Source organism: Lissotriton vulgaris, chromosome 12 (genome assembly GCF_964263255.1).
Source record: "Lissotriton vulgaris chromosome 12, aLisVul1.2, whole genome shotgun sequence".
In the NCBI taxonomy this organism is placed as follows: Eukaryota; Metazoa; Chordata; class Amphibia; order Caudata; family Salamandridae; genus Lissotriton; species Lissotriton vulgaris.
In genome coordinates, this window is record NC_141700.1 from 482,143,946 (window position 1) to 482,158,159 (window position 14,214).

At 47.7% G+C, this 14,214-nt stretch overlaps 1 protein-coding gene across 2 annotated transcripts in view; it reads left to right on the forward strand.

Annotated features, from left to right (window-relative positions):
• The window catches only part of LDHD (lactate dehydrogenase D), a 735,651-nt gene that overhangs the window by 79,676 nt on the left and 641,761 nt on the right, over positions 1–14,214 (forward strand). For both annotated transcript variants that reach the window (XR_015302444.1, XM_086945224.1), the window contains exon 2: positions 8,937–9,049. Coding sequence is in view for 1 of the 2 variants with exons in the window: in XM_086945224.1 (XP_086801350.1) it covers positions 8,937–9,049 (113 nt within the window). In the remaining variant the exon portion in view is untranslated. The remainder of the gene's footprint in view (positions 1–8,936; positions 9,050–14,214) is intronic.

Genomic DNA, 14,214 nt, shown 5'->3' on the forward strand with positions numbered 1-14,214 from the left:
TAAATAAATAAATAAAAATAGAATGATGGGTTGGAGTGCTACCCCAAGCTAATGTCAGTGGTTAGACTTATTGCAAGCAGATTCCAATTACCTTTTGTGTGTTTAATGTGAGTTTTGCTCCCTATAATACTTCTTCCTGAAATCAGATCCCCAACCCTCAAGCTTTCATCCTTCTGTGCTCGGTTCTGAGCATGGTGCATCCAAAACCGGTGTTTTGTTATGGTGAATTAGGCCTTCATTGAATGAGTCTTCTCAAATTTTAACATTCTGGTGTATTTGTCACTGCACAATTTGATTATTTACAGATCGTGGCATTTGAACATGCCTCATAATTGTGTGTTCCATTTGCTTCTTTTTCTGTCAGTGTATTAAAAAACACTGCACATGTGAAACCTGTGACATTGAACCTTAGAGTTTCCAACCTTAGCCCCTCATCATCCTTTCACCTGCGACAGATAAACAAATGATATAGCATAAAACAGCCCACTCTCTAATTTGTTAGGATTTGTTTGGTGGTCTATCTGGCTCAAGAGTGTGGCTCCTCAGCCGGGGTTGATCTGGCGGGCTGTCTGGAGAGGGTCAAAAGCTGGATGACCAAGTCTTGTCTCAAACTCAATGGAGACAAGACAGAGCTCATGTTACTGGGTCGGCTTGCTCCTGCTTCCATCGACTCGATTTGGTCACACTGTCTGGGCCCACCACCGGCACCAAAGGACACCATTAAGAGCCTTGGTATCTGGTTGGATAGGTCTTTGTCATTTGACTATCAGGCAACCAGATTATCTGCCACCTGCTTTGGCCTCCTCAGAATCATTAGAAAGATCCTTCCTCTGCTACCTTTTCATGCAAAACAGACCGTGATACAGGGCCTGATCCAATCCCGTTTGGACTTCGGGAACGCCCGGTATTTGGGAGCACCTGATTTTACCCTGCGGAAACTACAAACAATCCAAACTGTGCTGTCCGGACACTATTGCAAATCCCCCGCAGGACATCTGTTAAGTCTGGGCTAAAAAGCCTACACTGGCTCCCCGTTAGGGAGAGAATCATTTTCAAGTCCCTTTGCCTCGCTCATCAGGCATTCTGGGCTACTGGTCCAGCAATCAAGCTATCCCTCGTTACCCCGTACCACCCTGTCAGACAGTTGCACTCAACCTATGCTACCCTGGCCACGGTACCCAAAATAAAGAGAATTAGAACGGGAGGCCGCTCTTTCTTCTATAACGTGGCCAAGATGTGAAATGCTCTCCCCCAATATTTAAGGTCCAATCCAGAACTCACCTCTTTTTGCAAGCAATTAAAAACGTTTTTGTTCAATAAGTAGAACCTTCACTGGTACATCACTCTCATCTAACTGCACCTCTGTTTTAGTCTCAGCGCTTGGACGCCTCAGGGCAGCTACGTGCGCTTTACAAAATTCATTTTCATTTCATTTCATTTCAAGAAACTGTCTCAAATTGATTGATTTTTGCTATATATTGGTAGGGATAACTTGCAGGTATTTTGGGTGTTCAGTTCTGTTTTATGGAACAATTCTGTTGATTGATAGGGGTCCACAGTGTGAACAATACAGCTTTTGCCTACAACCAGTGGTAAGCAGAGAATGTCATGAGAGCTAGCAATACACAGCTGTGTGCCCACAGCCCGTAAGCCAGCAGTGATGCAGGGACCATATCATCAAGACAAAAACAAAAATAAAATGAATCCAAATGAAAATAAATGACAAAACTTCAGCCTCCCACAACCCTCCCCCCGCCCCCTCTCCTCCACACCAGAAGCATGTACTTGTTGCATCTCGGGCAGGATTAGGTCCCCTAGAGACCCTGAAAGGAGTCTAGGACTGTTGGGAGGGACTCTGCCAGTTCAGCTTTTCACGGGCGGAGCAAGCGCAAAATCTGTAGGTATTTGGGGGACGTCACTTCCCTGCATTCTGCTGAGCAAATACAAAGAAAGGGGGCCATGGATCAGGTATGCAGCTGTTCTATTCTCCACTGTGAGAGACAGTTGTTCCATTGCCAATGAAAACCAAGAGTTTATGAAGCCTGAGGTATGGTCCAGGATGCTCTCAGCACCCCAGAGCTCGAGGATCACTTGGCAGGCAGCATTTAATGCTAGGGCCATCTGCCAACCCCATAGCGAGTGGAGCGGGAAAGTTAGGAGTTGGCAGTCTAAGGATAGAGTACACGGGAAAGTGCAGAAGAGTAGTGTTAAACCCTGAATTGATGTCATATAATACCTGCACCCAGAATCTTGTAAGCTTGGGGCAGTTACATGGAAGATGAAGAAGAGAACCTGTCTGCCCGCAACCCCTTCAGCATTTCTCTGAGCCGCCCCGTGTTCCACCTGTGTGTACGTGCTGGTGTAAAGTACCAGTAGGATGCTATTTTGTAGGCTGCCTCTGTACCGGCCATGTTGTGTGCTGTATGATGTGTTCTATAAAAAATGTCAGCCCATTCCTTGGAGGAGAGAGAACGCCCTAATTCCTCTTCCCTGCGCAGAAGTCCTTTGGCTTTACATGTCGTGCCCTCCTCTGAAAGCATAGTATAGAGATTGGAGATAAGGCGCTTACCGCCCTCTTTGCAGACCAGCCATTTCTCCAACACGGTAAGGGGGGATGAGGCCTCCTTCTTATAACCCAGAGAGTTCACAGGGTGCCTCAGTTGCAAATAATGGAATGCGTCCGATGTGGGTAGAGTTCAGTTCTGTTTTAGAATATAACTTGCCATCCATCCTGCAACAAAGCCAAAGATACCGGACATTATAATAATTAGTGCATTTTGCAAAACAGTGCTTGCCATTTAGCATGGGGACAGCGGCCTAAATTCCCTTGCTCGACTTACTGCACCTCTACCAACACATAGTGAACTAAGGCCCACGCCCAGTTGTCAGGATTCCAACTGTCCTTTGCAGGATTAATGGGTCGATGTCATGTTATTCTCATGCCACCCTTTGGCCTCAGAGTATCAATTTATCAGCCCTATCTTTGGGGCAATTTTGATCTTCGTGATTTAGGTTCGCCAAGCCAGGACCAAGCTCCTGTGCATCTTGGGGGATCCGCTGTGAGAGGGTAATTCAGATTTGAGCTTATTTGTAGCTCTGTCTATGGTGGAGGAACTTGATCCCCCCTGTGGCCCTGAATGATGGCATAAGAAGATGGTTCCAACTGAAGTTGCCTTCCCAACCAGCCAAGAAGAGAGTACCAGGCCCCGTGATTGTTTATCTCCATAGATGAGGGTTAAGACTCCTGACTCCAAAATGGCGGATAGTCTTGCGCGATCCAGCCTCTCAACGGGTGAATAACCACAATAATCAACTGCAATAAACTCACCCACCCAAACAACAGATTAAGCTCTCTATTACAGCCTCTTGGTAACATAAAACAAATTCTCAGCCCGCTGCCCTAACATCAGTAATCACAGGTCACTGCACCTGGTGCCTGACCAAGGTAGTGACCATTGTTCCTTGACTGACTTTGACGATTAACAATTCTTTGTGGCCTCATGACGACTGAGGAGATTTGAGTCTACAATGCCTGACTTTACAAAGGAGCCATACTGCGTAATATTTCGATTATCCTCTCTTGACTACTGGAATCTGTGCCCCCTTGTTCCTCTTACAACACTCTATCTTCAGTCCTATCTTGTTGAATCAGTCCTGTTCTGAAGTAACAACCTGTTCCTAATCGCCTCACTTCCCTAACTGCACATTATTTTGCGTATCTTCAACTGACTTTTGGAATATGTGCCCCCTTCTTGTCTTTATGCTTCTCCTCACCACTGCTACCCTAGTAACACTTTTCTCATACCCCCACCACCCTCCTCCTCCTCATTTTCCCAACATGGCCACCACTCGAGGTAATTCTGGAATTAACTGCTATAAAATCATTTATTCTCCTAACCTGACTAAAGCTTTAGCATAAGGATTCAAGCATAACACCATTGAATGCTTCCCTGATTCCCTTTTTGTTGCTCAATTCTACAATGGTCGTTATGGTAGGCTCAAATATGATTTCATTTTTTTCACTCGCGACATCCCCTCCTGGTCCACCAGCATATATAATTCCCTTAACGTCACCTCCTCCTCCTCTATCCCTCATGGGAAACAGCTAAAAATGTCCCCCCTCTGCATGTTTTAACGGCTCTCTCACTATCTCATTCTATAACAACGGTACTGTCATGATTCAAGCCGCGCTCCCTCTCGTAGACCTACCCCTCTCTCCCGGTCCCGGCAGAGAGGGGTAGGCCTACGAGAGGGAGCGCGGCAGAATACAACCTGAAAACTGAGAGGTTATACCCGCAGCTCTACCTGCCGGGTGCTGTTGTTGTGGCTCACCCAACCAAGATAGGCAATTGCAGCACAACACAGGTATTACTTTTGACCCTTGACACTGATTAGAAAAAGTCTTCTAGCTAGGTAAGGGCACCATGTAGACAGTTAACAAATCACAAAACTTTCTGTTTATTTTTCTTGATCCTGACGAATCGCTTGTCAGAGGACGAATAGCGAGAAACATGTCGACCGATTGATACACTCTGTAGTCTAGTCTCGCACTAGGGGACATTAATTCCCTACGAGCCTATTCTATTTGTCCAATTTTAATTTGGAATAAGGGATCGCTAGAATAAACCTGATCCTGGTACCCTTTACTCCAATTTTAACTTCTTCACCACGTCTACACACTACTGGCCCCTCACCCACACTTCACCCATATGGCAGTTGGAAAAAGATCTCCGCCAAAGAGCCCCTCTTTGAGGTGTTGCCCGTTGGGTATTGCACCGCCGACCCAACGAGGAGCATTGCCGATGATGAAGCATGACACCTGCAAGGGTGTGTGAGGCCATTATATCCAACAAAGTGGATACCCACGCGTTCATCCACAAAATAAAGTAGTCACCAACATCCAACCTTCACTCCATTTAGGAACAGCCCGGTACTTCTTGTTTCTCACTCTTTCTCTTTGACCACCTCTTCCCTTCCCTACTCCCCTCCCCTGCGACCAGGTTTTCCCCTTTCCCTTGACTCTTCATCCAGCTCCACCCATTACTCCCTATCTCCTCCCCTGACCCCCTACACTCCAATAGGCTGCACTCTCGGGAGGCACAGGTCGACCCACTTCTCCCCCCTCCCCTGTGCCCTCCGCTCCCATTCTTCCCCCCTCACAGTGTGCCCACCCCTCATCACTTCAGCCTTATCTCTACCTAATATGCTCCTCGTCAAATCTGCACCATCCCGGTAATCTAATCTTATCTCCTCCCCTCCATCCCTATCTGCCACCCCCCTATTTAGTCCACGTCTCCTCCAACCTTCACCCCTAGTTAACTTTCCTCCTACTCTTCTCCTCTTTTCTACCCCCTCCTCCCCTCGCTATGTACCCCGATATCTTCACAAACCCATTGCATCTCTCTTCTTCCCTCCACTTCTCCAGTAATGCTGTGCTATACCCTTTTCCCCCTGGTAACCCTTTCCCTACATCGGCCTAGCAGAACCACTTTCTTTCTTCAACTTTCCTATCTCACAACCCCATTCACTCTGCCAGATGCCCGTTTTCTTACATCCACCTCACCTAGCTGAGCGGTCCTCTCCAATCCCCTTCCCTCACTTTCTCCCAAACCAACTTTCCTTCCCATGACTTCACACATTCTCCCCCTCCCTTTCCGCCACACCGCCTCGCTCCTCACCTATCTCCCCCTAATTATGTCCTTAATTCCTTTCCTTCTTGCAACGTCAACAAAGACAACTCTCCTTTCACCTCTGATGCACCAACGCCCGCTCTCAACAACCACCTTTCCCCACCTCTGAACCCTGCACCCCAACTCCCCTCCCGTACCCCCCTCACCCTGCCTTCCAGCGCCAATTGCACCCCCTCCTGTTGCCATTGAGCCACCCAACATGCTGTGCTCTGCCCTACTCTCTCTGGAAAATAAGCTAGGTTCTGTCATCACCTCCATCTCCATCAACTTGAGGCTAGCATTTCACTTTTAAGCTCCAAGATTTCCACCTCTCCATACACCTCAATTCCTTTGGAAAACACTCATCTTCCCACGAGATGCACCTCGCCCCCACACCCCAAAATAACCAATCATAACCTGTTGTCTGCAAACATCGCGAACTCACACAAGCCCTCGAACGCCACCTTTCTTCCACTTTCCTCTCCAAGCAACCCTACTATCTACACTATTCCGACCATCACCTCTGTCAGAACCTCTCATCCACCTAAACCCTCCCAAGCACCCTTGTAAAAGTACATTATCCCTATCACCCCTCATAGCCCAAGTGCCCCGTCACCAAAACTGTCTCGACAGAGCTGCGCTGTCTGCTCCACAACTGCAGATCTGCAATAAAACACAAACTTGAAATCTCCGATACCATCATCCTTAATAACATTGACATGCTGTTCCCTACAGAGACCTGGTTCAATGATACCTACCTCTCACTCTATGTTTGATCTCCTATTACACACATGCTATTCTATATTTAGAAATGACAGATTAGACAAAGTTGGGGGAGGTGTTGGTCATCTTTAGAAATTACCTTCAACTTAAGGCTTTTACTAACAGCGCCTTCCACACTTTTGAATGCCTATCTCTTGAGCTTCAATTGCACCACTTTTCACCCCTCAGATTCCATGGTCAAATCCTTAGCCATTTGGCAGAACTTTGACCCCATCTCTGAAGATGCCCTCTTCAAATGCATCCTCGAAACAAAGCCCTCCAACCATTCTCTTGACCCCATCCCTAGTGCCATTGCCATCGACTTCTGCAACAATTCTCTTTCCTATTGGACCACTCTGGTTAACCTCTCCCTCTGTCAAGGGTCGCTTCCTATTTCCTTCAAAACTGGGCAGGTTGCCCCTCTGCTTTAAAACCCCACTGCTGATGCGAACAACCTCAACAACTTTTGCCCTATACTAACCTACCTTTTGTTGCGAAAATCGCAGAAAGATGTGTAGCGAAACAACTCTCCCGTCATATCAAGGACAATGATCTTCTTGACAATTTCCAGTCTGGCTTCATTCAAAACTGCAGCACTGAAACAATCCTACTGCAAGTGATTGATGACGCGCTGCAGATACTTGATTCGGGGGAGTCCTCTCTTCTATTTCTCCTTGACCTTCCTGCAGCCTTTGACACTGTCAATCACAACACTCTGAGGCAAGATCGATCTACAAGACTGCCTGTATCACCCACAAAGCCTTGCACTCCTCCTCTCCTCGCTACCTGGCGAATAAACCGAAACTCTCTGGAGGATCTAGACCATCACGAACAGGCCCGGACTGGCCGATGCGGGCACCGGGTAATCCCCCGGTGCGCCGCAAGGGTTGGGGCCGGTTTTGGGTCCAGGGGGCCGTTTTTGTTACAGGGCCATTTTTGCAGCATAGCTGCAAAAGCGGCCCTGTAACAAAATCGGCCGAAAACCGGCCCGACAAAGAGCTTGGTCGCACCCCCAGGGGGCCGGCCGAGCACTTTTCCAGGACCGGTTTTGGTTCTCAGTCCGGCCCTGATCACGAAATGTGGAAAATGTATTGCTTGAACCTCCCACTTTCAAAAAGGAAAGATCGATGGCCCAATCCTTTTCAGGCAATGCAGTGAGAATCTGGAACTCACTTCCCCCTCAGCTCCGGACCACCACCTTTTCCCAGTCCTTCAAAACTGACCTCAAAGTTCTCCTCCTTCAAAGACACTTCCAAATCTAATTCGCGCCCTCTCTATTCCCTGAAGGAAGTTCTTTCACTATAGGAAATTCTGTACTCCATGCCTATAGAAGTGCTTTCCCAGTGTGTTCTTGTGTTTTGAGTGTCTGCCATTTATTGCAGTTTTATACCTCTACTTGTATCTTGTATGCTTATGTATTTGCACACGTCACTTTTTCCTCTTGTAACCTATCGTTTGCTACCTCTTCTTGTATTTTGTTTGCTTTTCATACATGCACAATTGCCACCTTTGCCTCGTGTAATGTAACGTTTGCTTTTGTAACATGCCCACTTGTAATTTTCTCCTCATGTAACGCTACTGTGCCTATTGTGAAGCGCTCTGACACCTTCGGGTAAAGTCTGCGCTATATAAATACGCATAAAATAAATTTAAAACAAAGATGAGTACTCAAGCAATTATGGAAGGCCGCTGTAGAGGTAAGAAACAGCTGAAGTGTAAACCCATCTACTTCTTTGTGGAAACCCCTCAGGCTGCAGTAAGAAATAGGAGGGAATAGTTTCCATTGACTAGAGTTTCTAGCAACAAAAGTCCATGTGAAGTTTTTGCATCTGGCAAAGCAGTGACATTTGAAGGCAAATTATACTTATTGTGGAGCATGCCAGAGGCCTACCGGTTCCTTTACGTGCTGAAGGTGGGACAAAGATCAGCAGGTTCTGATTTTGCCAGCTGCGGGACAGTTGCACCCATTGACTTTCTTTGTGTCAATCTCTGCACCATTGTTGCAGGTTGGAGTCTGCTGGAGTGTATACCCATTTTGCCCTGGCTTAATAAAATGGACTCGAGGACATTCTGGTCTGTAGCCACCACAAAGACTTGACTGACAGTAATAACTTTGGCTCCTTCCACAGGTGCCCACGTTTGATGTTCTTTGAGATTTCTTCGTCCCTGTATCCTTCCACTGTGTCCTATTACATCCCTCCTTTCTAGGCTTCGTAGTTCCTTTTCCCCTTTTTATTTCCCCTTTAATACTTCCCCTCTTCTACTGCCTTGTTTTTCCCTTCCTCTTCTAAATCCAGTGCACATTAAATACAAATAACAGTTAGCATATGGAGAAAGCCACTAGCACCCACTTTGCATGTACAGAGAATAGACAAACATGTAAAATAGTACCTGCAGCAGTGTATTAGACAGCATAAACCATCCTTCACTCTAGAGGTAGCAATACATCGTATCAGTCCCTCAGTCTTAATGTAAAACACAATAAGTTCTCTTTTCCTTCTATAGGTTACATTATCGGAACAGTTGCTGGATTCTTTACGTCAGGTTGTGGGCACTGCAAATCTTTCTACAGCCTTGCCAGTCCGCGAGCAACATGGCAGAGATGAATCCATGCACAGGTGAGGTGCCTGCACTGTACAATGGGGTCTTGGGGGGCAGCTGACCACAGGGAGGTCTGCACATCGGGATAATTTCAGGAATTGAGCATTCCAACGAATTCTGCTGTTTTGGGATAGGATTGGGCTATATTGTAGCCCAGGTTTAAAACTGGGCAGTTTATGCTACCAGTCACCATTTTATAGTGGTGACACGGTGGCTGGTAGCTGGTCCCAGAGCATTTTTTGTAGCGCTTTTTTGGCTTGGTTGCTAGCGGTTTATTGAGATAGTGTGAATTACTCCTTACCTTATTTGAAGTAAAATGTTGTCTGCAGAAAAAGTCGTGCAGGCGCTACTGCTCATGGAAGTGATAGGGGCGTCTCAAGCTCCTGGCTCCGAACGTAGCCAGTGGAGGCCACCCGATGCGTAGGGCATCTGCAGGGGTTGCGGCGGCGGTAATTGCCTACTCGTCCTTCAGTGGACCACCGCTGGGCAGGTGTGGAGGTAAGGGAACGGGCCACTCCGGCTCGAGGTGGGGCAGAAACTGAGCCGGAGCGTCCTGCTTTCCGAGTGCATTTGAGTGCTCGTGAGGACCTAGTGGAAGATGTTGGCGGGGGGGGGGGGGGGGGGGGGGGGGGGGGGGTGATGCCAGAGAGGTAGGCAGAGCTGCAGCAGGAGGGACGGGAGCCAGGGAGGTTTACCGTGCACGTGGTAAGACTGTAGGCCCAAATAAGGACAGCACATCGAGAGCGGTGCGGAGACTAACTAGTGGCCAGGAAAGGCGCACACACAGCACGTGCAATGACCTACACACGGGATTGAAAAGCTGCACTGCTCAGGGTGCGGACTACTTAGACATCCAGGGTTGATGCTGTGTGGGACGCAAGGCGCGTTGACTCGACGTCACAGTGCGGCGTTGTGAATCACAACAACGTCATAATCCGGGGGGGCTCAGCAGGGCTATATAAGGCCGCGCAGGGCCCATAAATATGTCAGTCGGACATTGAGGTCAAGATGATCACGGGAGTCCGAGGGCCCGGCCCTCCTGATGAGGAACCAAGCTCTCCGGCCATGATGGGACTCTGCGCCTGCGGGTTCCGCAGGCAGACGAGGATTCTGCAGGTAGTCTTCTGCCTGCTGGCCTTCGTGACGTGCCTGGGGTCCGTGATCTACCTGTACAGGCCCTCACAGTTCCAGCAGCAGCAGCAGGAGACGCTCTCCGGCCTGGTGGAAGTGATGTATGAGCAGCGGTCCAGGCTGGAGCAGTCCCTTGAGAAGGAGCGTGCGGAGCACAAGACCAAGGAAGATTTTGTGGTGCATAAATTAAAAACTCAAGAAGCCCTGAGCAAGGAGAAGGAAGGCGCCATGAACCACAACGTCACCCTCCCCTCTCGGCACATGACCCTGAAGAACCAGCATGAAGGAGCCAAAAAGCAGCTCCTGGACTTACAGACGCAGCATAACTCCCTAAAGCTGGAAAACCGGCGCGCGTTGGAGAGCCACAACCAGAAATACGCCCAGCTCCAGCGGGAGAATGAGAACCACGTGGAGATGCTGCTGGATACAATATCGAAACTAATAGAAGACAGTACAGTTCTTCGCAATGCATTTGAAGAGGTCCGCTCTAAGCTGCGTAGTGCGCAGGAGCAGCTGAATAAGATGCATCAGCTGAATGAACTGTTCGGAGGATACCAAGCTACAAGCTGGTCCCAGCCCTGAGGCACCACCCATTGCAATTACAGGCCCCAGATGAGAAGCCTTCCCGAGCCTTTGATGCTGAATTGCAGCGCATTCGCGAACAGACTGGCCTACAAGCGAATACTCTGGAGACACGGACAGATTCTCGGAAGAAAACCCCAGTAAGTGCTGCCCAGACTTTTGAATCTATCAGAAAATTGTTGGTACCCTGGACAGGGTCTCTTGAAGTTCTGACTGGCCTCCAAGCAAACACTCTGGAGACGCCAACAGACTCTGGGAAGAAAACCCCAGAAAGTGATGCCCAGACTTTTGAATCTATCAGAAAATTGTTGGTTCCCCGGACGGGGTCTCTTGAAGTTCTGACTAGACTCCAAGCGAACACTCTGGAGACGCCGACAGGCTCTGGTAAGAAAACCCCAGAACGTGCTGCCCAGACTGCAGTATCTATCGGAAAATTGTTGGTACCCCGGACGGGGTCTCTTGAAGTTCTGCCACAGCCAGCCTTGCCTCTGTGGCTAGCGAAGGATAGAGACGGCCGTGCAGTGCGTTTCTAGAGGACGGTGAATAGCATACAGGCTGGAGTGGAGCTGCTGAAAAAATTAAAGACGATAAACTTCATCAGAAACAGCACCATCTACTATGATGAATTTAGGAACATGAATATTGGCTATGACATTGTGACCTGGATGGTGGACAAGAATGGGATGCCTTTTACGCCCTGTTGGCGAGTACACAGGAAATCTGATCCTTGATGCTGATCAGATTCAGTGCCACACGGTGAGACAGCTAACAACCTTTGATAGCTCTATACTCCAGTGTGTGTGAAAGAAAGGGACTGTTCAAGCTCTCCATCCATGAGGCCAAATTAGGAATTTAAGGACAATTGGATCCCACTCCATTCTTGCAAGCCAGGTACGGGAGGCAATATTACTCTCTTGCTGAAGACAGTAGTGGAAAGTTGCTTATTCCCGGCCAACCAGGAGAGACTAATGGAGCCAGGCTACTCTTCTTCATTCAAAGAGAATCCACTGACTCTCAGCCAGCAGAGATTAGTGGAAACCACTCTCCCTCTCTCCGCGGAGCATAATGGAAGCAATGCCATCCACTTCCACCCGAGAGTATTGGGTGCTCTATTATTCTCCCCTTCCCGGCAGAGAGTAATGGAAGACATAGCACTTTTTTCCACCCAGAAGAGCGCCGTGGAAGTCGCCCTACTCTTCCTGCTCAGAAGAGAGAAGTAGAATCTTCCTACTCACTCCAGCCAAGACAGACTACTGAACGCCAACCATCTCTCCACCCAGAAGAGAACAGCAGCAGCAAATGTTACCTTCTCCACCCAGCCATTATACACTCCCCCTTTCTCACCATGGCAGTGCCAAGGGGCTTCAAATATCCTTTGCAGACTTTTTGCCCACTTAGTTTTTTAAAATTAGTTTAGCACTTTTTTGAGAAAGGTCCCTCTGCTGCCCTTTGATTTACATTTTTTTGTCATGATGTCTCTTAGCACAGTGGTACCCCTACACCTCCGCTATACTTTTTAAATACTAAATCTTTGTTACTTACCTTCATGATGGCTATTCCGCTGGACTGATGATCATCTCTAAATCTGAGGTACTTGGTCCATCAGCATGATAGAGGTAATGCTCTCCGCCACTCTGTCAAATAGAGCACCGTCTTTCAAATGCTAAATCAGCCCTCAATAAAGAATGATTATACATGAACTCAGTTTGTGGAATCCCACACATCCAGTGATCCTTATACTCTTTAAGAAAACATAGAAATATTTTAAAAAATTAAAAAATTCAACCTAACAAGTGACTACTCTGGTGAAAATTCCAGGTGACCAGATAGAAATGATGTCTAGCTGTTTCAGTTGCTGGCATGTAGATTTTTGGACCCAGACTCAGCTGTAATGGGGAACATTTCATTGCATTCCATTGACATCTTGGAACTATTACTACGGTTGACTAATGGTTTTAGTGGACATTTTCCTTTAGCCTGATTTTCTTTCGTTTGTTTCAATTGCATATATGGACCGAGCGCCTCACACTATATCAGTGGAATAAATGCAATTATAATACAATGCAATATAAGGTTTCATCTGCTGAACGGACGCTTGTAGAAGCCACTTATAACAGGTTAACTGGGATTTCCTCCAAAGCATTCTAGTGCAGCATTTTAACACTTGAGAGGCCACAGCCGGTCACCATATCACCTTAAGCATGTCCTGCAACGTGCTCTTCTCCAGCCCTACCGTTTTTTCAAAGGAGCCGGCCTACAAAGGTAAATGTCCCCCTGCTTCTCCACAGATCAGACTATAGAGACAGAAGGACTGTCCGGGCCCGGTATCTGATTTATAAGCCCGCCCACAAGAATGCCACGGAAGACTGGTTTATTAAAATACATTATGATAGAATTTATTATGCTACTGTGGATCCTGGGTAGAAAAAAGACTGATTCTCTCTGTCAGCAGGGAGAGGAAGGGCCAAAGGCCACCGTTATGAAAATGAACTCTGTAGAGGTCATCCCGTGAGCCACCCCATATTTTAATTGGGTTTAGGTTTAAGAACACTCTGTCATTGGGAGTGGGCGTGTAACTGGGAGGGCTTGTTGAAGGGTGGTGAGAGAGAGTGGGAAGTAATGGTGGGTACCCGTTGCCAGGCGAGAAGAGAACAAAATGGCTCCTGCCATCGAGGGGGCTCTGACCTTGATGGGAGCAACTTGTCAGGGAGAGAAAGCCCCAGCGTTTCAATCACTGACACATATGCAGAAAGAAGGGGGACCTCTCTGCCCTGTGGGGGGAGGGAACTGAGGGAGTGTTTGTACGTGGGGGGTTAGAAAGGATCTGCCTCATTATTTTTTAGGTCTAGCCTAGAGCAGCGCATGCGCTACTTGCTCGACTTTAGGAAGGGGGTTTTGAAAGTGCTACCCACTAGCTTTTCCTGACCTCAAGCTTAACGTGCACACTCGGGTGCATATGCGCAGACGCCATCTGCCCACCATCTGCCTTTCTTATCTTTTCCTCCACATCGCTGGCAATTACTTTGACTTTTGCGGCCGCACGGCTGTGTCACTTTCACGGCCGTGCGGCCATTGCTTGTTTTATTTTAACTTGAGGCGCGCGCATCTTGTTCCCGTATGTTGTGTGTCGTGGTGTGTGTGGAGGAGTATTGAAGTTTATTTTTAAGCCTTTGTTTTCACGTTTGACTGTAGACCAGACCTTTACTTGTATCTTGTTTATTCTTCACAAACAGTAATGTTTTTAGTTTGAGACCCGTGTACTAGACCAGGTACTCTGGTTTCAGAGCTGCAGATTTATGGTACACTAGAGCGCTCTAATCATTACCAGCTCAATCACCACAGTGCACTCCACGCCGCTAGATGTAGCCTGCTAATGGTTGATAACTAGAGATGTGGGATGTTAGCATAAACGCTGTCTAAAATATAATAATATTTACAGCAGGCTTTTACATTTTGATTAATAATGCCT